Source organism: Oncorhynchus keta, chromosome 21 (assembly GCF_023373465.1).
Source record: "Oncorhynchus keta strain PuntledgeMale-10-30-2019 chromosome 21, Oket_V2, whole genome shotgun sequence".
Lineage (NCBI taxonomy): Eukaryota > Metazoa > Chordata > Actinopteri > Salmoniformes > Salmonidae > Oncorhynchus > Oncorhynchus keta.
In genome coordinates this window covers 37,745,989-37,768,144 of record NC_068441.1, presented here as the reverse complement: position 1 = coordinate 37,768,144, position 22,156 = coordinate 37,745,989, and the positions used below count along the sequence as shown (strand labels likewise).

Below are 22,156 nucleotides of genomic sequence, written 5' to 3'. Positions count from 1 at the left end.
TCACCCTGTCTGTAGTGATGATGTGTTGTGTTCTGACTCACCCTGTCTGTAGTGATGATGTGTTGTGTTCTGACTCACCCTGTCTGTAGTGATGATGTGTTGTGTTCTGACTCACCCTGTCTGTAGTTATGATGTGTTGTGTTCTGACTCACCCTGTCTGTAGTGATGATGTGTTGTGTCTGACTCACCCTGTCTGTATGATGATGTTGTGTTCTGACTCACCCTGTCTGTAGTGATGATGCTTTGTGTTCTGACTCACCCTGTCTGTAGTTATGATGTGTTGGGTTCTGACTCACCCTGTCTGTAGTGATGATGTGTTGTGTTCTGACTCACCCTGTCTGTAGTGATGATGTGTTGTGTTCTGACTCACCCTGTCTGTAGTGATGATGCTTTGTGTTCTGACTCACCCTGTCTGTAGTGATGATGCTTTGTGTTCTGACTCACCCTGTCTGTAGTTATGATGTGTTGGGTTCTGACTCACCCTGTCTGTAGTGATGATGTGTTGTGTTCTGACTCACCCTGTCTGTAGTGATGATGTGTTGTGTTCTGACTCACCCTGTCTGTAGTTATGATGTGTTGGGTTCTGACTCACTCTGTCTGTAGTGATGATGTGTTGTGTTCTGACTCACCCTGTCTGTAGTGATGATGCGTTGTGTTCTGACTCACCCTGTCTGTAGTGATGATGTGTTGTGTTCTGACTCACCCTGTCTGTAGTTATGATGTGTTGGGTTCTGACTCACCCTGTCTGTAGTGATGATGTGTTGTGTTCTGACTCACCCTGTCTGTAGTGATGATGTGTTGTGTTCTGACTCACCCTGTCTGTAGTGATGATGTGTTGGGTTCTGACTCACCCTGTCTGTAGTTATGATGTGTTGTGTTCTGACTCACCCTGTCTGTAGTGATGATGTGTTGTGTTCTGACTCATGTCTGTAGTTATGATTGTGGGTTCTGACTCACCCTGTCTGTAGTGATGATGTGTTGTGTTCTGACTCACCCTGTCTGTAGTTATGATGTGTTGGGTTCTGACTCACCCTGTCTGTAGTGTGATGTGTTGTGTTCTGACTCATGTCTGTAGTGATGATGTGTTGTGTTCTGACTCACCCTGTCTGTAGTGATGATGCGTTGTGTTCTGACTCACCCTGTCTGTAGTGATGATGCTTTGTGTTCTGACTCACCCTGTCTGTAGTGATGATGTGTTGTGTTCTGACTCACCTGTCTGTAGTTATGATGTGTTGGGTTCTGACTCACCCTGTCTGTAGTGATGATGCTTTGTGTTCTGACTCACCCTGTCTGTAGTGATGATGTGTTGTGTTCTGACTCACTCTGTCTGTAGTGATGATGCTTTGTGTTCTGACTCACCCTGTCTGTAGTTATGATGTGTTGTGTTCTGACTCACCCTGTCTGTAGTGATGATGCTTTGTGTTCTGACTCACCCTGTCTGTAGTGATGATGTGTTGGGTTCTGACTCACCCTGTCTGTAGTTATGATGTGTTGGGTTCTGACTCACTCTGTTTGTAGTGATGATGTGTTGTGTTCTGACCCTGTCTGTAGTGATGATGCTTTGTGTTCTGACTCACCCTGTCTGTAGTGATGATGTGTTGTGTTCTGACTCACCCTGTCTGTAGTGATGATGCTTTGTGTTCTGACTCACCCTGTCTGTAGTGATGATGCTTTGTGTTCTGACTCACCCTGTCTGTAGTGATGATGTGTTGGGTTCTGACTCACTCTGTCTGTAGTGATGATGCTTTGTGTTCTGACTCACTCTGTCTGTAGTGATAATGTGTTGTGTTTGTGAGAGTGTCATCTTTCCATAGGGGGGTCATAGTTTTGTAGGCCAAACCGTTCGGACGCTACATATGATTTTATGAGAAGAGCGATTTTGGGATGTCTCATGGTCAGACAATCACTGTTCTAGCTCTGTCACTAATGCTGCAGAGCTTTACTCAAAAGCAATATCAGTTCCCATTGACTGTAAAGCAACATAACATTGGGATAACAAGGAAAGCCAAAGTGCCTTGCCAATGTTGGTTGATGTGTATGAGAAAGTGAATCAGATTTGTATATGATATTCATTGTCAATGCACCTGCAGAAGTGTTACATAGGTGGATGTGGTGGATTGAGACATAAAACATATCTCTAGTTTAAATTGATGTATTTGTATGGGGATTTTTGTAATATGCTAATAGATTTCCTTGGGGTTGCTGGCATCGACCTTAGATTAAAACACGCTAACTCCTAAACTTAACCTTAACCCTGAACCCTAACATCTAGCCTAGCAAGCTAATGTTAGCCACCTAGATAGAATTTGTAACATATCATACGTTTTGCAAATTTGTAACATATATTATTAAGTTTTGCAAATTGGTAACATAAAATAGTTTGTACATATCATACGAAATGGGTGATGGACATCTACAAATTAATACATATTATACGAAACTTAACATATCATACTAAATGGAATTTCTCAGATTTACGTACAGCATAATAAGAAATGCTCTGAGACAGGTTGACACATGAGACCTGGACGGAGTCTGAGGAGGAAGTGAGAAAAATGATCACCGAAAACCTGCAGATTGGTCATAGGAAGATTGAGGTGGAGCACGCCCATATGTCTGGAAAACCTGTTACCAGCCCAGGTGACAGACCCAGGCCAATAGTGGTCCAGTTCCTAAGATTCAAGGACAAAATGGCTATTCTGGACAGAGCCAAGAACTTGAGAGGAACCAACATCTTTCTCAACAAGGACTTCTCTGAAGCTAAGCGCCAGAGGCGGAAAGAACTTATCCCAACTATGAAAGCTGCCAGAGAGCGTGGGACATTGCTTACATCCACTACGATAACCTCATTATCCACCCTCCCTCCCAAAAGCCTGAAAAGAGTGAGGGTCAGTAGCTTCAGCCCAACATCTCTCACACACACAAGTGTAGCTAAACAATGTTTTTATTTTACTTATTTTTTTTATGTCTATCTCCGATAAGTTACCCAGGAAAGGGACAAGAATAGCCCAGATTAATGTATGTAGCTTTAGAAATAGGGTTCATGAAATCAATAGCTTCCTCAAATCTGATATCATATACTGGCCATCTCTGAAACTCATTTAGATAATTCCTTTGATGATACAGCAATAGCAATACAGGGATATAACATCTGCAGAAAATACAGGAATACCTGTGGGAGAGGTGTTGCTTTATGTGGTCAGAGACATTTTGGGGTGCTGGCAGTCAGTATTTGGATAATATTGTATGTCTGCAATGTTTGATAGTGTGTGTGATGGTAACAGAGAGGTCTATTTTCTGGGTAACCTAAACATTGACTGGTTAGCAACTAGCTGACCTGTCAAGAGAAACTTCTAACTCTGACTAATGCCTGCAATATGTCCCAGGTTATAGCTCAACCAACTAGAGTGTATACCAATAGTGTCGGATCTGTGACATCCACTTGTATTGATAATATGTTCACTAATGCTGCAGAGCTTTACTCAAAAGCAATATCAGTTCCCATTGACTGTAGTTACGATAACATTGGGCAATAACAAGGAAAGCCAAAGTGCCAAAGGTTGGGCCTAAAGTCATTTGTAAGATATCATACAAAATGTTCTCATGACTCTTTTGTTGAAGATGTAAAACATGTATGTTGGTTTGATGTGTATGAGAAAGTGAATCCAGATGCAGTACTCAAAGTATATGTAAATTGATTCAAGCCAATTGTTGACAACCATGCACCTGTTAAGAAATTAACTGTGAGAACTGTTAGAGCTCCCTTGATTGATGATGAATTGAACAATTTTATGGTTCAAAGAAATTATGCAAAAGAGGTGGCAAGTCTGGCTGCTCAGCTGATTGGTTGACATACCGTAAACAGAAATGTTGTGACTAAACTTAACAAAAAGAAGAAGAAATATCACCAAACCAAGATATATGTAACGGTCGTCGGTGGAAGAAGGTGAGGACCTGTGTTATTATTATTTATTTAAACTGAACAACATCAAACAAAAAAGCACAACCGAAACAGCTCCATCAGGTGCAAGACACACTAAACAGAAAGTACACTGCTCAAAAAAATAAAGGGAACACTTAAACAACACAATGTAACTCCAAGTCAATCACACTTCTGTGAAATCAAACTGTCCACTTAGGAAGCAACACTGATTGACAATACATTTCACATGCTGTTGTGCAAATGGAATAGACAACAGGTGGAAATTCTAGGCAATTAGCAAGACACCCCCAAAAATTGAGTGGTTCTGCAGGTGGTGACCACAGACCACTTCTCAGTTCCTATGCTTCCTGGCTGATGTTTTGGTCACTTTTGAATGCTGGCGGTGCTTTCACTCTAGTGGTAGCATGAGACGGAGTCTACAACCCACACACGTGGCTCAGGTAGTGCAGCTCATCCAGGATGGCACATCAATGCGAGATGTGGCAAGAAGGTTTGCTGTGTCTATCAGCATAGTGTCCAGAGCATGGAGGCGCTACCAGGAGTCAGGCCAGTACATCAGGAGACGTGGAGGAGGCCGTAGGAGGGCAACAACCCAGCAGCAGGACCGCTACCTCTGCCTTTGTGCAAGGAGGAGCAGGAGGAGCACTGCCAGAGGCCTGCAAAATGACCTCCAGCAGGCCACAAATGTGCATGTGTCTGCTCAAACAGTCAGAAACAGACTCCATGAAGGTGGTATGAGGACACGATGTCCACAGGTTTGTGCTTACAGCCCAACACCGTGCAGGAAGTTTGGCAGTTGCCAGAGAACACCAAGATTGGTAAATTCGCCACTGGCGCCCTGTGCTCTTCACAGATGAAAGCAGGTTCACATTGAGCACATGTGACGAGTCTGGAGACGCCGTGGAGAACGTTCTGCTGCCTGCAACATCCTCCAGCATGACCGGTTTGGCGGTGGATCAGTCATGGTGTGGGTTGGCATTTCTTTGGGAGGGCTGCACAGCCCTCCATGTGCTCGCCAGAGGTAGCCTGACTGCCATTAGGTACCGAGATGAGATCCTCAGACCCCTTGTGAGACCATATGCTGGTGCGGTTGGCCCTGGGTTCCTCCTAATGCAAGACAATGCTAGACCTCATCTGGAGTGTGTCAGCAGTTCCTGCAAGAGGAAGGCATTGATGCTATGGACTGGCCCGCCCGTTCCCCAGACCTGAATCCAATTGAGCACATCTGGGACATCATGTCTCGCTCCATCCACCAACGCCACGTTGCACCACAGACTGTCCAGGAGTTGGCGGATGCTTTAGTCCAGGTCTGGGAGGAGATCCCTCAGGAGACCATCCGCCACCTCATCAGGAATATGCCCAGGTGTTGTAGGGAGGTCATACAGGCACGTGGAGGCCACACACACTACTGAGCCTCATTTTGACTTGTTTTAAGGACATTACATCAAATTTGGATCAGCCTGTAGTGTAGTTTTCCACTTTAATTTTGAGTGTGACTTCAAATCCAGACCTCCATGGGTTGATACCTTTTTGTGTGATTTTGTTGTCAGCACATTCAACTATGTAAAGAAAAAAGTATTTAATAAGAATATTTCATTCATTCAGATCTAGGATGTGTTATTTTAGTGTTCCCTTTATTTTTTTGAGCAGTGTATAATCACCCACAACTCAAGGGTGAAAACGGGCTGCCTAAGTATGGTTCTCAATCAGGGACAACGATTGACAGCTGCCTCTGATTGAGAACCATACCAGGACAAACACAGAAATACCAAATCTTAGAAAAAAGAACATAGACTACCCACCCAACTCATGCCCTGACCATACTAAAACAAAGACATAACAAAAGAACTAAGGTCAGAACGTGACAATAGATGACATAAAACACAATGGAAAAATACTTTTGAGTAGCTTAAATGATATGAGTCAGTTGATGGGTCATTTATAACGAAACCTTTCGATATTGCCAATCATGTCAATTACTATTTCAGTGAACCATCATATTTTTTTAAAATGTATCTAATAATGAAATACAAAAATGGCTGTTTTGATATTAGTCAAGTTAGGGGGAGATGTGGAAAAACTATTGTTATCCATTAATAATGATAAGCCACCAGGTATAGACAACATTGATGGGAAACTATTGAGAATGGTTGCAGACTGTATTGCCACCCCTATTTGCTTTATCTTCAAGCCTAAATGAGGGTGTGTGTCCACAGGCATGGAAGGAAGTTAACTACTGACTTTAAACATGGATAAAGAGAAGGGCACTCAACTTGTACTGTTCTGACTCAGATGACAGATGATTGGTTAAAATACATGGATAATAATATGATAGTTGGATCTGTATTGTTAGATTTAAGTGCAGCCTTTGATGTTACTGATCGTAAATTGTTATTGAAGAAACTCACTTGCTATGGCTTTACATCACCTACCATCAAATGGTTGGAGAATGATTTATGCAATAGAACCCAGGGTTTGTTCTCTAACATCAGATACTGTATGTACAGTGTGGTGTCTCTCATGGCAGCTGCCTTGGGCCGTTACTCTTCTATATTTTTACAAGTCATTTGCCACTGGTCTTACTGGAGTTGTGCATAAAGGGTGGTGTGATATTAATATGTGTAAACATACTGAATTGTAATTGGATGCATTTTACTGCCTATGATTGGTTAAGACCACCCAGGTGTTGAGGCTATGGTCAGTTAATCATGGTATGAGACACGTGAACATGACAGTTATATCTAGCTAATAAAGAGCTACGTTAAGAAATATCCTGTCGTAGTGCATTTTATTATTTTGTACAAAGCGTTCAAAACAAGACAGGTATGACCATTGAAAACCTTGAGGAAGCTAAACTCCTATAACATCTGTATGACATTGGATGTACAATTATCATGGTCAAGTTATATTGACAAAGTTGTTGTAAATATAGGGAGGGGTGTGTCTGTTATTGTCTGTTTTGACACAAAGATCAACCGTATTAGTTGTTCAGGTCTTGTCCCATCTTAATTACTGTGCAGCAAAGAAAAGTGTAGCAAAAAAAGATTCAGCAAAGCTGCAGCTGGCTCAGAACAGAGCAGCACAGCTTGCCTTTAACTGCACATACAGAACTAACATCCACAACAGGCATGACAATTTTTCCTGGTTTCCAGGGGTCTCTTTACAGTGCCCAAGTCCAAAATAAATTCACAGCAACGCACAGATTTATACAAAGCCATGATCACATAGAACTCCCTTCCATTTCCAATTACTCAGCAAACAGTAACATTAAAAAAGATGAAACATTTCATGTACGGCAGGGACTGTAAGGGGAGACACAGACACCAACACACACATCATTGTTTTATTGTATTGTTTACATTTGTTTTTAGTTGTAATGTTTGTATATCGTTGTATTTAAAATGTGTGTGAATGTCCTTGTCTATCAGTGGATCAATGTTTTGTTACTTGTCATATTTTGTGTTTTTTTTTGTGGACCCCAGGAACAGTAGCTGCTGCTTCTGCAAAAGCTAATGGGAACCCAAATAAACAATTCAGACAGTGGGAGAGCACACCTCTTTATCAGTGAGACAGGGGATGACAACAGCTTGCTTCAGATGCAGAAGAGAAACCAGGAAGTTGAGTTTTCAGATGTGTGATTAGTTGAGTGTTTATCCCCTCATTATAACTGATTACTGAAAATAATTATAAGATCATTTATACCCAAGAGAACCTGCTGAGAATTGCTCGGTGAAAAATGTATTCAGAAGAACCTGTCATTGATGAACCATTGATGTTCTGGTGCGTGACCCAGTCAACAAGCAGAGGCCAACAGAGAGCAGATTGAATCAGCCACAGACTGTGAATCAGCCAGCAGCATTATGTCTAAATGAATTACAGTTACACTAACATTAGTAAGTAAAAAAGGAAGGGATGACAAATGAAAAAGGAGGGTGAAGAGAGAAATGAATGAATGCACACTCTGGTTTTGCTCTCCAACATGCCAGTCACAGACCCCGGCCCTTCCAATGTGCATGGCATGCGTGAGATTCTTCTAGACTGCATAATCAATACCCCCCTCCCTTCTCCCCTTTCCTCCACACTTTCTTAAGAGGGAAGAGGGAAATGGGAATCATTGCTGTCTGGACTGCAAGAAGGATCAATGGCTCTCTGTAATGTGTTGATAGTCATCTCTGGCAAGAGAAAAATAACTGAATATTATCAGGGGTACACTGCAAAATCTCACTGTCTGCGTACCAAATTGAACACTTTTTCCTATATAGTGCCCTATGGCCCTGGTCAAAAGTAGTGCACTATATAGGGAATAGGGTGCCATCTGGGATGCACACACTGCATAGAGGGGAGCTAAAGAAAATTCTGACCTGACTATATAGAAACAGGACAATGAATGAATGAATGTGTAATTAATGAACAGGTATCTCTCCATGTGTGTGTGCGCATTCGTGTGTGCATAATGGTTCTGATGATCTTCTCTCTTGAGCCTGTCACCCACATTCATCATCAGTGTTTGCAGCACAGTTGCGAGCATGTGCATGTCTATAACAGATGGGTGGGGCTGTACTGAGGGGAATTTTTTTTCTTTCAACATTAACATCACTCACATCCACAGAAGAGCCTGTAAGGTTTAGTGATACTATTCTTCTCTGGGTGGAATGCACACCTCATAGTGATGTCATGATGTGCGATGTAAATGTAATCCACTCAGATCGATTTACAGTGTGCTGGGTCGCCGTGGCGATGGCCACTTAATTTACCAGTCAGAGCTGGCTGTTCACAGGAAGGATGGAACCTGGGCTGCCATCACCATGACGATGGGAGAATCCATCATGTGATTAATGATTCCAAGTCACTGAAGGCAGGGCTCTAAGGCTCTTTGATTCTAAGAGAGAGAGTCGTTGGCTGATTCACTGGGTTATAGAACGGAGACCCCCACAGCCAGGTAACACACCCAACACCGACCCATAGAGGAACCACCTATTTCACCATTCTATAGCTACACCTCGCATACACACACGTTAACAACCACCTATGCCACATAAACAAACAACCAGATTGTATTGTGTGTTGATTGTGCTTCATCGGTGTCATAATGGCACCAATGGTTCTGGTCCAATGTAGTGCACTATATAGGTAATACGGTGCCTCCTCAAGGAACCACACAAAAAACTATAGACCTGTGTCCCTACTTTCTTTTTCTTCCAAAACACTTGAGTGTGCTGTCTGATCAACTTTCTCATTATCTCTCTCAAAATGATCTTCTTGAACCTAACCTAGCTTCAAGACGGGTCACTCAACCGAGACTGCTCTTCTTTGTGTCACAGCGGCTCTCTGCACTGCCAAAGCTGACTCTATCTCCTCTGTTCTAATCCTCCTAGATCTATCCACTGCCTTTGACACCGTGAACTTGGATTGCATCCTACCTGGCACGCCGCTCCTACCAGGTGATGTGGAGAGGATCTGTGTCTGCACCACATACTCTCACTACTGGTGTCCCCCTTGGCTCGGTTCTAGGCCCTCTCCTCTTCTTTCTATACACCAAGTCACTCGGCTCTGTTATATCCTCACATGGTCTCTCCTATAATTGCTGTGCGGATGACACTCAACTACTTTTCTTCTTTCCCCTTCTGACACCCAGTTGGCGACATGCATCTCTGTGTGACTGGCAGATATCTTAACTTGGATGTAGACCCACCTCACGCTCAACTCGACAAGACAGAACTGCTGTTCCTCCCGGGGAAGGCGTGCCTGCTCAAAAACCTCGACATCACGGTTGTCAACTGTACAGTGTCGCCCTCCCAGAGTGCAAAGAACCGTGACCCTGGACAACACTCTGTCATTCTATGCAAACATCAAAGCAGTGACGCTCCTGCAGGTTCATGAACTACAACGTCCGTAGAGTGCGAACCTACCTCACACAGGACGCTGCGCAGGTCCTAATCCAGACACTTGTCATCTCCCATCTGGACTATGGCAATTTGCTGTTGGCTGAACTCCCCGCTTGTGCCATCAAACCCCTGCAATTTATCCAGAACGCAGCAGCACACCTGGTTTTCAACCTTCCCAAGTTCTCTCATGTCACCTCGCTCCTCCGCACCCTCCACTAGCTTCCAGTTGAAGTTCACATTCACTACAAGACCAGGGTGCTTACTTATGGAGGAGCAAGAGGAACTGCCCCTCCCTACCTTCAGGCTATGCTCAAACCCTACATCCCAACCCGAGCACTCCGTTCTGCCACCTCAGGTCTCTTGGCCGTCCCACCCCTACGGGAGGGCAGCTCCCGCTCAACCCAATCCCCAAAAATAATCATAAATAATAAAAGAACACTTAACCAGCACCACACATGTGAGATGTGGTTGTCCCACCTAGCTATCTGGAGATGTGGTTGTCCCACCTAGCTATCTGGAGATGTGGTTGTCCCACCTAGCTATCTGGAGATGTGGTTGTCCCACCTAGCTATCTGGAGATGTGGTTGTCCCACCTAGCTATCTGGAGATGTGGTTGTCCCACCTAGCTATCTGGAGATGTGGTTGTCCCACCTAGCTATCTGGAGATGTGGTTGTCCCACCTAGCTATCTGGAGATGTGGTTGTCCCACCTAGCTATCTGAAGATGTGGCTGTCCCACCTAGCTATCTGAAGATGTGGCTGTCCCACCTAGCTATCTGAAGATGTGGTTGTCCCACCTAGCTATCTGAAGATGTGGTTGTCCCACCTAGCTATCTGAAGATGTGGTTGTCCCACCTAGCTATCTGAAGATGTGGTTGTCCCACCTAGCTATCTGAAGATGTGGTTGTCCCATTTAGCTATCTGAAGGTGTGGTTGTCCCACCTAGCTATCTGGAGATGTGGTTGTCCCACCTTGCTATCTGAAGGTGTGGTTGTCCCACCTAGCTATCTGGAGATGTGGTTGTCCCACCTAGCTATCTGAAGATGTGGTTGTCCCGCCTAGCTATCTGAAGGTGTGGTTGTCCCACCTAGCTATCTGAAGGTGTGGTTGTCCCACCTAGCTATCTGGAGATGTGGTTGTCCCACCTAGCTATCTGAAGATGTGGTTGTCCCACCTAGCTATCTGAAGGTGTGGTTGTCCCACCTAGCTATCTGAAGGTGTGGTTGTCCCACCTAGCTATCTGAAGATGAATGCACTAACTGTAAGTCATTCTGGATAAGAACGTCTGCTAAATGACTAAAATGAAAAATGTAAATACAATAAAAAGATAATCCTATCCGAACAATTCTATCTGCTTCAGGCATGGCTTGCTTTGAGAAGATTCCTGTTCTTCACTGCATCACTCTCTTCTGTTCTATTTTCTCTCCCAATGGTCTACCTGCTACAGTGGGTGGTAAACATCTGTCTTCATCCAAACTCCATCCATTCCCAGAACAACTGAAAAGTTTCCCCCCAGGGGACATGGGTTTATTCCATTCAAGAACAAAATATTCTCCTACGTCCAGAGGCATGTTCCTGAAATGAGGATACTCCCGATACCTACACCTCCCCACTGAGCCCCACTATTCCCTATATAGCGCACTAAAAAAAAGGTCATAAAATCAGCACACAAATGATAAGAGTTATAGGGGATGACAAGCCTGGATGAACTGTAATCTCTGGTTAAACACAGTAGTTAATGGTGCATAATGGTGATTGATGGCACAGTGGCTGTGAAATTAGACTAGATAATATTGGGGATGGTGGGGGTTGGCAAACTACATCAGCCAGTTACCAAACAATTCCTCAACTAACTAAATAAGTTGTTAAACCTACACACCCCATATTATACCCGTGAGGATGGTGACCATAAAAAGCAGGGAGGTTAATGATTAAGTCTGATGAATTTGTGAGTTGAAAAATTAGATTTCTATATTGGGATTACACAGTCACGTTTCGATGGTTCAATACTCTGCTCTCTTTTGACTGTCCCTTTAAATCAGACTGTGCTGCTCTGTAGTAGGTAGCGAGAGAGAGCGCGTGTCCACTGCCCAATGACAGCGCAGGATGCTTGACTGGTGTGAATGGAGTTGCTGTCTCTGAAAGGTGATGGAGAGGAATTAACTGTAGGAAAAGGTACATTTCTATTTGATTTATTCAAGATCAATGCTGATATGTATGATATAGAGCAGTACTGACTCAGTAAATGTGTAAATAGTGAAGTTTTTTCGATGTGTGCGTAAAAAAATCACTCCCAATCCTTTCGTTGGATGGTATTGTAGATGCATGCATGGGAAAAACGTACGGTAAAACGCAAGGTAATTTGTAGTCACTCTGTTTTTATCATGTATAGGCCCATTTCACTCATTCGATCCGGGTGAAAATCTCATTTGTTTTTGTCGGCTCATTTCGAGTAGAATCGGTGTCCAGGAAAAGTGAAAGAATTGCATATAAGTCTATTTAATTTTCAATATAATGGATTTCGAGGGCGTTAGAATCGTATTTGATCTTAATAAGGCCCAGTGCTCTGTAATGTATACGGTTTTATACATCTAGTGGCTAATTGTCATACATTATCACATTGCATTTACATAAAAATGTATACAGTCCCGAGAAACACGAAATATCACATATTAAACACTGACAATTCGACATATTAAACGTCTGTAATGCCCCAGGGTTTCATTATGTCATATATGTCCTTATTAGAATAATTCAGGGTGAAGCATTTTACAGATGCTGTCATTATGAATTAGAAATATTTTTCAATATTGATACCAGGATCTTATTGATACTGTATATCATTTAGGATATTAGGCTACTAAACATTATCGTTTTATGTTCCAACAATTTTTTTAAAGCGATATGATAAGAACCCTACAGCTACATGTCCCCCCTCAAACTAATGAGCCCCCTTCAGAAATCGACGTTTCATGTTGGCTAACTGACAAAGGTGACAGCCATTAGGAAAAACGTTTTTGTGCTATCTGATCCTCTCAACCAATAATGAAAGGCAAGGGGAGTGGTTTCAATTGTGGGGTTGGGTGTCTTGTCAATGGTAACGCTTGATGATGGTCATTCAATATTATGTAGCCTACTTAGTGGACCATATACATAATTTGCCCCACGTAATTATTCTGCACAGTTGTAGCCTATGCAGCTGACCTCGTGCGGCACGTGTTGTGTGCCACATCTCTGAATCTCGGACGACAATTTCTTCTGCACAGTCCTTCGCTTGTAGTTATTTAGGCCCTTGCAAACACAGCTGCTTACGCTTTTCTGCCACATAACACCTGGCTTTATTAGGCTAAGAGTATTATCATCGTATGGCTTGTTGATTGCATATGCAATCAAATATAAAAAATAAATATATGCAATGTGTTTGACTCTTGGTTCAGCACCATGGACAGTACCGCAGTTAGCGCTAACGCTGTTTGTGGATTCAGCACTGATGTTGGGTCTATTCAGCATCACAACCTGTGTGGCTCCTGTGTTGATGTGGCTTCACAGACAGAAGACATAGGCGTTTCGCTCAGTGGGATAGCAAAGTCTTGTTGCACCCAGGAGACCTGGGGTTTGAACCCAGCTGGCCACATGCAGTTCTTGATGCTTTTCCAACATTTCCACTACAGACTTCACAAACACTTTGTAGCCATTGGAAGCCAATTGAAGATAAGAATTGGCAGCCTCCTGATATGCATGCTGTATAACTTGTTTGAACTTAATTAGCTACAGCCTCTGAGGGACTGGCTGCTGAAAAAGCAACTTGTTTAGCTAATACAACTGCTTCAGTCCTCTCAGCTAATGTAGGCTGACATATTACACCATTTCCAATGGATTTAATTTGATTCGCTCTGCCATTTTGTATTTGTAACACTCACATCCCATTTTAAAGCTTCTTGTTGCAGAAAACATCTGTCATCGTGTTGTTGTAATTGCCTACTTATGTATTTTCTCACAGGTATTTCTTCAATATTTCTATCTTGTCCGCAAAATGCTTAGCCTGGACCCATATCTGTTTCTGCTGTCTTGCCAAGTCCTATGGTCATTGTAATTTCCAAACACCAGGCTGTACAATACTTTCATTGCCTCCAATATCCTTGTGGGACTTCATAGACAGACAAACAGCCATATCACATCACTATCTGATTCTGAAAGGGAGAGGTGGTGCTATAGGCAAAGGCTGGCTGTAGGGCAGGCACATAATGGTTCCGGTAAAGATAGTGGCCATCTTGTCCTCACCCTTACCCTGGCATGGAGGGAGGAGTGAATGGTACAGGTGACCAGACCATCTGTAGTCACTCTCACATTTCCTTTCTCCTTCCTCTATCCACCCACACTGGAATCACAGCAATACTATTTTTTCTTGCCTTTTCAAACTTAAGTTAGCGTGATGTAAGAGGACTGCCAACCCAGGTACTTTATCGCTGTACGCCCAGACAATGCAGTCACCATGGAAACCATGTCTTCTGAGAAGATGATGCAAGTGTGGCCCGGAAGGAAGGAAGGAAGGAAGAATACTTTATACAATACACTTATCATCACAGAGAGACAACACCATCCCTTAAAACAACCCAGTTATTCTGATAATACATTTAGATTTTAGTAATTAAATGCAGACACACTTATCCAGAGGAACTTACAGTTCATCTTAAGTTCACAGTTCATCTTAAGATAGCTAGGTGGGACAACCACATCTCAGTCATCTCCGTCATAATACAACCAATCAAATCAAAATGAGAGGGCAGTGGGAGGGACCATGAAGAACAGCTACAACCAATTAAATGTTTGACTTGATAATAGAATCGTATTTGAAATAAATGGAAAGAAAGGAGGGAGGATGGGAGGGAGGGAGGGAGGGAGGGAAAATGGAAAATGCTCTTAGACATATTGCACTTTTTCACGCTGGAGCCTAACAAAATGAGTCTGGTCCCAGATATGTTTGTGCTCTTGCCAACTCCATTAAGTTGGCATGATAGCACAAAAAGACTGGCACTGGGACAAAAGTACAAATAAATACAATGTTAGATTGACACTGAAGAGCCTGAGTATAACACACAGCCTCCTAACATTAGGTAAAATGAGTGGTCTAACAATAACACATCTAAAATCTAAAAACATTGCATTACATAACACTTACATACAACCACCATGTGGCTCAAAGATAATTGGCTAGAGTCTGAGAGTGCTACTGGGAGTGGCTAAGTGTTGCAAAATTCCAGTAACTTTCCCAAAATTTCCAGAAACCCTGCATTTTTGGAAAACCAGAGAATTTTGGGAAAGTTGCAGGAAATGTGCGACACTAAAGTGTTTAGAAGACTACTGATGGTGCTAGAACCTGATGATGCTGCTTGATTGTTGTAAAATTGTATTTTAGGATACGTCCCAAATGCCTAACCATTCCCCATATAGGGCACCACCCCTGACCAGGGCTCTGGTCAAAAGTAGTGGACTACACAGGGAATAGGGTTCTACCCGGGACACAGATATTCTCATATTCAGTTGTAGAATCTGACTACATACAGACATAACTACCACTTTGGATACCTAAAACTTAATAAAATTCAAACATGTACACAAAATGTACATAATCATTACTTCCTCACAGAAGATCATCAAACTACACAGAAGAAAAATATAAACACAATATGCAATCATTTCAAAGGTTTTACCGAGTTACAGTTCATTTAAGGAAATCAGTCAATTCAAATACATTCATAAGGCCCTAATATAAGAATTTCACATGACTGGGAATACAGATATACACATACCTAATTAACAAAATAGGCCTCACAAAGGGCCTCAGGATCTCATCACGGCATCTCTATGCGTTTAAATGGGCATTGATAAAATGCAATTGTGTTCGTTGTCCGTAGTTTATGCCTGCACATACCATAACCCACAGCCACCACTGGGCAGTCTGTTCACAACGTTGACATCAGCAAACCGCGGATCAACACGACGCCATACACCTGTTTTTTTCAATATGTATACCACGGTGCTCCGCACTCTCATGCGCTAAATGCATTCTCCGAGGACGTTATTTTGAGTATGTTCTTGTCAGGACGAGAGTGTGGAGAACGGATAAAACATTGCATTTGAGAAGCACTTGCTTCTCCCCATTCACCAAACTGTCTTCCAGCTAAGACAATGGCAACAATAGAGACCAAACAAGATATACACAAAGCCAACATTTTGCTTCATAATTATCAGCTGGATTTATGCGAATCCTTGTAATCTAGCTAGGCAAACATAACCTAAAACGAATGTTATGCAAGGTACAGTAGATGTCAATTCTTCGTGGGTAGCTAGCTAACAATTATTCGTGACTAGTCAGTTAGCCCTATTGACTTACTATGGATTTACCAATTTACTGAACCTTCCTTCTAACCAAGACAGTGGCAATAGAGATGAAACAAGATATACACAAAGCAAACGTTTTACTTCATAACCATCAGCTAGCTATATGTGAATCGTAATAATGTAGCTAACCAGATAGTATAACAGGCAAAAATGACCTAAAACCAATGTTATCGAAGGTAGACGTCAATTCTTTGTGGGTAGCTAGCTAACAATTCGTTGTGGCTATCTGGCTAGCTAACAGTAGTAGCTAGCCAGTTAGCTCTATTGACTTACTATGGGCTTGCGACCTACACACACTACAGTGGGTATTGTAGGCAGGTAACCATGCCAACATGAACACAGCATGTATTTATTAACGTATCAATATACAATATTGTAGTCAGGCAACATTCCGAAGTAGGAGTGTATTTACTCTCTCTTCAGCTCAAATAATGATTTCAAGAAAATGTTCTTCATTTTTTAGTTGGTTGCATCCTATTTCATTGCATACTTTCCGTTGAAGCTTGCATCGATGCATGCTTCAAAATTTGTACAAACGGAGCACGCATTCGAGAAGTGCCCTCCGTGCTCCGTTTCGCATATTTGGACTCATACTCCGACGGTCTCATGCTCCAATTTGAGTGCTCTGGAACACGATGGTATATGCATTTTGAGAAACACCCCTGGTCTGCGGTTGTGAGGCCAGTTGGACATACTGTCAAATTCTCTAAAACAACATCGGAGGCAGTTTATGGTAGAGAAATGAACATTCAATTGTCTGGCAACAGCTCTGGTGGACATTCCTGCAGTCAGAATACCAATTTCACGCTCCCTCAAAACTTGAGACATATGTGGGATTTTGTGTGACAAAACTGCACATTTTAGAGTGGAATTTTATTTTCCCCAGCAGAAGGTGCACCTGTGTAATGATAATCCTGTTTAATCAGCTTCTTGATATGCCACACCTGTCAGGTGGATGGATTATCTTGGCAAAGAAGAAATGCTCACTAACGGGGATCTGAACAAATTTGTGCACAACATTTGGGAGACCTTTTGAGCATATGGAACATTTCTGGGATTTTTTATTTCAGTTCATGAAACCTGAGACCAATACTTTACATGTTGCGTCTATATTTTGTTCAGTGTAAAACAAAAACAGTTGAATGGAATTGTAGAAATACTAAGTATAGAGAGGGAGATGTTTTGAACCCATTTTACACATTCACACTCAGACCAACACACTGTAGTGTACACAGTATTACGCTACCCCCCCCACCCACACACACAGAACAGCCAAAAGACTAATTGCAATTACGTTGGTAAATCCTTTAGAGCTCAAATAAATGTATTGTTTCTGTACGAACAAGTTATCCCCACAGACAGACAGACAGCACCATCATCACTTAAAACAGCCCAGTTATCCCCATAGACAGAGAAGCACCACCACCATCCCTTAAAACAGCCATTCATCTTTGGGTTTCTCCTACCAGAACCCTATTTGCTTCCTGTACCTCCGGAGCCCTTTGATAACAATGGGGGAGCATTCCAAATGGCAACAATTCCCTATATAGTGAACTACTTTTGACCAGGGCACATAGGGCTCTGGTCAAAAGTAGTGCACAATATAGGGAATACCATTTGGGACAATGACCATATACTGGAGGCGGTAACCGCTCAGCTAAATGTGATGTCCAGAAACGTGGCTGCCATTTTGACCACTCTCGTGTATAATGACTCCACATGGAATTGAGCTCTGTGCATGCTAATGTGTGTCCAGCAAACACTAGCAGTAGCCTACAGTAGGAAGCATTACGTTCACACACCGCTCTGTACTCTGTTTTCTAGGTGGGAATTACAATGAATTTGAAACATAGATTTAAATGGCTGGATTAAATCCGTATCACCAAAGTATCGTGGAAGATCCGCCTAAAAATGTAAAAGTAATTTCCGATTGAGCCGGCATATGCAGCGTTTACCGTGAACGCAGTCTCTGTGACCGTGGGAACATTGCCTTAAATTGTCAATTTTGCTATAAAGTGGATCTTCAGCGTTAGAGCCTGAATAGAGCCCTTAGCTATACCATGACAGCACAGCTGTATGATGTAGGTCTATAGATGGACAATTACAATACATTTGTTTTACCCATTGATTATGTGCCATTAATACAACAGCAGAAGCTCCATTTGTCTTTATTTTTAGAACAAAAGATGAGGTACACTTGCAGGCATTCTGCCTTCCCCTGGTTTCTATTCATTAGTGCAAACCGTAGCAAAACAGTTTGCAACGGAAAATGAAAACCAGTGTTTATTATTCAACAAGATTAGGGTAGTCCCTCCCTGTTTCAGTCCATTTTCTTCCGTTTGGTGTCTAGTGAACGTGACCCTGGGGTGTGGAGGGATAAGAGTGATTACATACGGCTGAGTGCTCCAGAAGAGGACATGGAAGCGTGCTCAACTCTGGGGGATGTAGTCTCTAACTGATACCCAGTCACTCACTAAGGTGACTGCTTATTGATATGTATTATATATTACTATAAACTGAGTGGTTCGACCCCTGAATGCTGATTGGCTGAAAGCCATGGCATATCAGACCGTATACCATGGGCATGACAAAACATTTATTTTTACTGCTCTCATTATTTTGGTATCCAGTTTATAATAGCAATAAGGTATCTCAGGGTTTGTGATATATGGCCAATATACCACGGCTAAGACCTGTATCCTAGCACTCTGTGATGTGTCGAGCCGAAGAACAACCCTTAGCCGTGGTATATTGGCCATATACCACACCCTCTCAGGCCTTATTGCTTAATTATACCATGCCATTGTTGAGTACTTATTTCTGATTGGCATGAAGGGGGCATTCTATTCTAGAGTGTGCATTATTTCTCATATAACACACAGTAGAATTCAATGCCTGCCTGTAGTTTATTCTTACATGTTCTATGTTTGAGTTGCTTTTGACAACAAAAGTCAAATTCATAACATTATTGGCATTGTTGAATTAGATTTTCATAATGGCAAGCTAGGACTGTTTGTTTGGTTACCACGGCAACTACTGTAGCTATCTAGTCAACTTGCTAGCTACTTCAGTGGATGTTGAACACATTTCTAGAGGCAAATGTGTTAAAGCTGCAACAAACACTCAAACTGGACAGTTTTATCTGAATCTCTTCATTCAAAGATTCAATCATTTACACTCTTACTGACAGTTGTGGCTGCTTTGCATGATGGGGCTCCCGAGTGGCGCAGCGGTCTATGGCACTGCATGTCAGTGCAAGAGGCGTCACTATAGTACCTGGTTTGAATCCAGGCTGTATCACATCTGGCTGTGATTGGGAGTCCCATAGGGGACAATTGGCTCAGCGTCGTCCAGATTTGGAGTAGGCTGTCATTGTAAATAAGAACCTGACTTTGCTAGTTAAATAAAGGTTACATTTAAAATAAAAATGTTTTGTTGTCTCTACCTTCTTGCCCTTTGTGCTGTTTGTGCCCAATAATGTTTGTACCATGTTTTGTGCTGCTACCGTGTTGTGCTACTGCCATGTTGTGTTGCTACCATGCTGTGTTGTCATGTGCTGCTGCCTTGCTATGTCGTTGTCTTAGGTCTCTCTTTATGTAGTGTTGTCTCGCTTGTCGTGATGTGTGTTTTGTCCTATATTTTTATATGAGAGCCCTTTTGCCTTTTGGCAGGCCGTCATTGTAAATAAGAATTTGTTCTTAACTGACTTGCCTAGTTAAATAAAGGTTAAATAGCCATGGTATAAAAGGGATTATCAACTCGGGGCTCTATGCATTCTCTGGAAAATAATGCAACTCCACAGAAGGTCAGTTCCTTGAGGAACACACCTTCCACGTCGTTCATTATTTTCCATAGAACGCATAGCCCCTCGTTGAATATCATTTGCCCCGGAGTGTTAGATGGGCATGGCACCTGGTTTTATGCCTTTATGATTGCTATATAGTTGCTATACTATGTACTACTATGCACAGTAGGATCGGTGTTCTCTGCTTTCTGACTGGGTCAGCACTAATAGGACTGGGATGAGTGCATGGGCCGGGGGAAACCAGGGTGATGCTGTGATTCCCAGTGGGTTCACTTAGAATTGGAATCCCTTCCTGTAAAATAAACCCACAGAGCCACAGGCTGGTGACTCACTCACCCAGCTGTCAATGTGAACAGGAGGAGAGCAGCTCTTTTCAACACCACACCCACCAAACCCTACAGGGGGGTTAGTGTGTGTGTGTGTGTGCGTGTGTGTAAGAGAGAGAGAGAGAGAGGAATGGTTTTTGTATATGCTTTTGAAGTTATTTTATTTTATCTAACACAAAATATGCAGCAGATTTCTTGTCATTATGATGACAAATTCTACTCCCATTTCCACAGATATGTTGACGTTGAGGCCCTCCACCCACACAGGCATGCAGTGAGCCACCTGTGTGTCTCGCAGAGAGAGAGTACACTGTGATCGTTGCAGCGCGCCCCTGGTAAGGACCCTGTGGCGTGCGTCCGGCCAGCCCAGGCCACACCTCCCGCACCCAGGACATGTACGGCAGTGCCCGAGCAGTAGGCCACATCGAGAGCAGCCCTGCACGGTCCCCACGACTGCCTAGGTCCCCCAGGCTGGGTCACCGGAGGGCCAGTAGTGGGGGTGGGAGCAGTGGAGGGGGCAAGACGCTCTCCATGGAGAACATCCAGTCGCTGAACGCTGCCTACGCCACATCCGGGCCCATGTATCTGAGCGACCACGAGGGAGTGGGCTCCACCGCCACCTACCCCAAGGGCACCATGACGCTGGGGCGTGCCTCCAACCGGGCCATGTACGGGGGGCGTGTCACGGCCATGGGCAGCAGCCCCAACATTGCCACGGTGGGGCTGGGCCACCACACTGACCTGCTGTCCTACAGCGACCTCGGCTCCCTGTCCATGCTGCAGCACCACCACCACCACCAGGGGGTGCCGTCTGCCCTGCTGCGGCAGGCGGTACGGGGTGGTGGGGGGGAGTTGCTGGAGATGCAGGCCACACTCCGGGACATGCAGCGGGAGAATGACCTGCTGAGGAGAGAGCTGGACCTGAAGGACAGCAAGCTGGGCTCGTCCACCAACAGCATCAAGAGCTTCTGGAGCCCCGAGCTGAAGAAGGAGAGGATGATACGTAAGGAGGAGGCGGCGCGCACCTCCGTCCTCAAGGAGCAGATGAGGGTGACTCACGAGGAGAACCAGGTTAGAACACAACATGCCTTCTCCCCTCCTCTCCCCTATGCTACTTCTTGGTAGTATACACTTGGTGGTGTGTAGTTGGAAGTGCACACTTGATAGTGTGTACTAGGATTAGTGTGCACTTCTACAACTCAATCTCCCTTTGCATCTCACTCCGACATCTGTCCCCTCTCTCTATGTTTTTTTTCTGGATCTCTCTCCCTTCTTGATGTCCAATAATTATCACACCGTCATGTTTATTTAGTACATGTGGAAACCTTTTTGGAACGAGGTGTTGGTGGTCATAAATGTTTCATAACTCACTCATCCCCCCTTTAGAGGAGTCCTCAGAATGAATGGGAGGGATGGAGGTGGGGAGGGAGGTAGATACGCATGCAGTAAGAAGCTTCTAAAATAATCTCTCTAGATTTTACAGTATCTTACTGTGGTAAAATCATAATTAAGTACAACTTCTCAACTCTACGTTTCAGTGCAGCGCACCACACACTGTACAGTATATCAAATATTGTACTTTGTTAAAGCATCCTGGTTCGTCCTGGTTTGTTTTTCTGGAGGCTTTATCCAAATTGTACCCAAGAGATTGTTAGGCTGCAGTACGGCCACAGCTGATTTTAGGGATTTGGCCACAACAGTGGTGGCTGGTGGGTGGAGATATAGGAGGACTGGCTCATAATAATGGCTAGAATGTAGTGAATGGAATGGTATCCATGTGAATGGTATCCATGTGA

The 22,156-nt window shown here is 43.4% G+C and overlaps 1 protein-coding gene across 4 annotated transcripts in view; it reads left to right on the top strand.

Annotated features, from left to right (window-relative positions):
• The first annotated feature begins 11,892 nt into the window (after window positions 1-11,892).
• erc2 (ELKS/RAB6-interacting/CAST family member 2) overlaps window positions 11,893-22,156 on the top strand; it is a 119,490-nt gene continuing 109,226 nt past the window's right edge. For all 4 annotated transcript variants that reach the window (XM_052473828.1, XM_052473827.1, XM_052473826.1 and 1 more), the window contains exons 1-2: window positions 11,893-12,002; window positions 20,595-21,431. In XM_052473828.1, coding sequence (XP_052329788.1) covers window positions 20,754-21,431 — 678 coding nt within the window. In that variant the 5' untranslated portion in view covers window positions 11,893-12,002; window positions 20,595-20,753. The remainder of the gene's footprint in view (window positions 12,003-20,594; window positions 21,432-22,156) is intronic.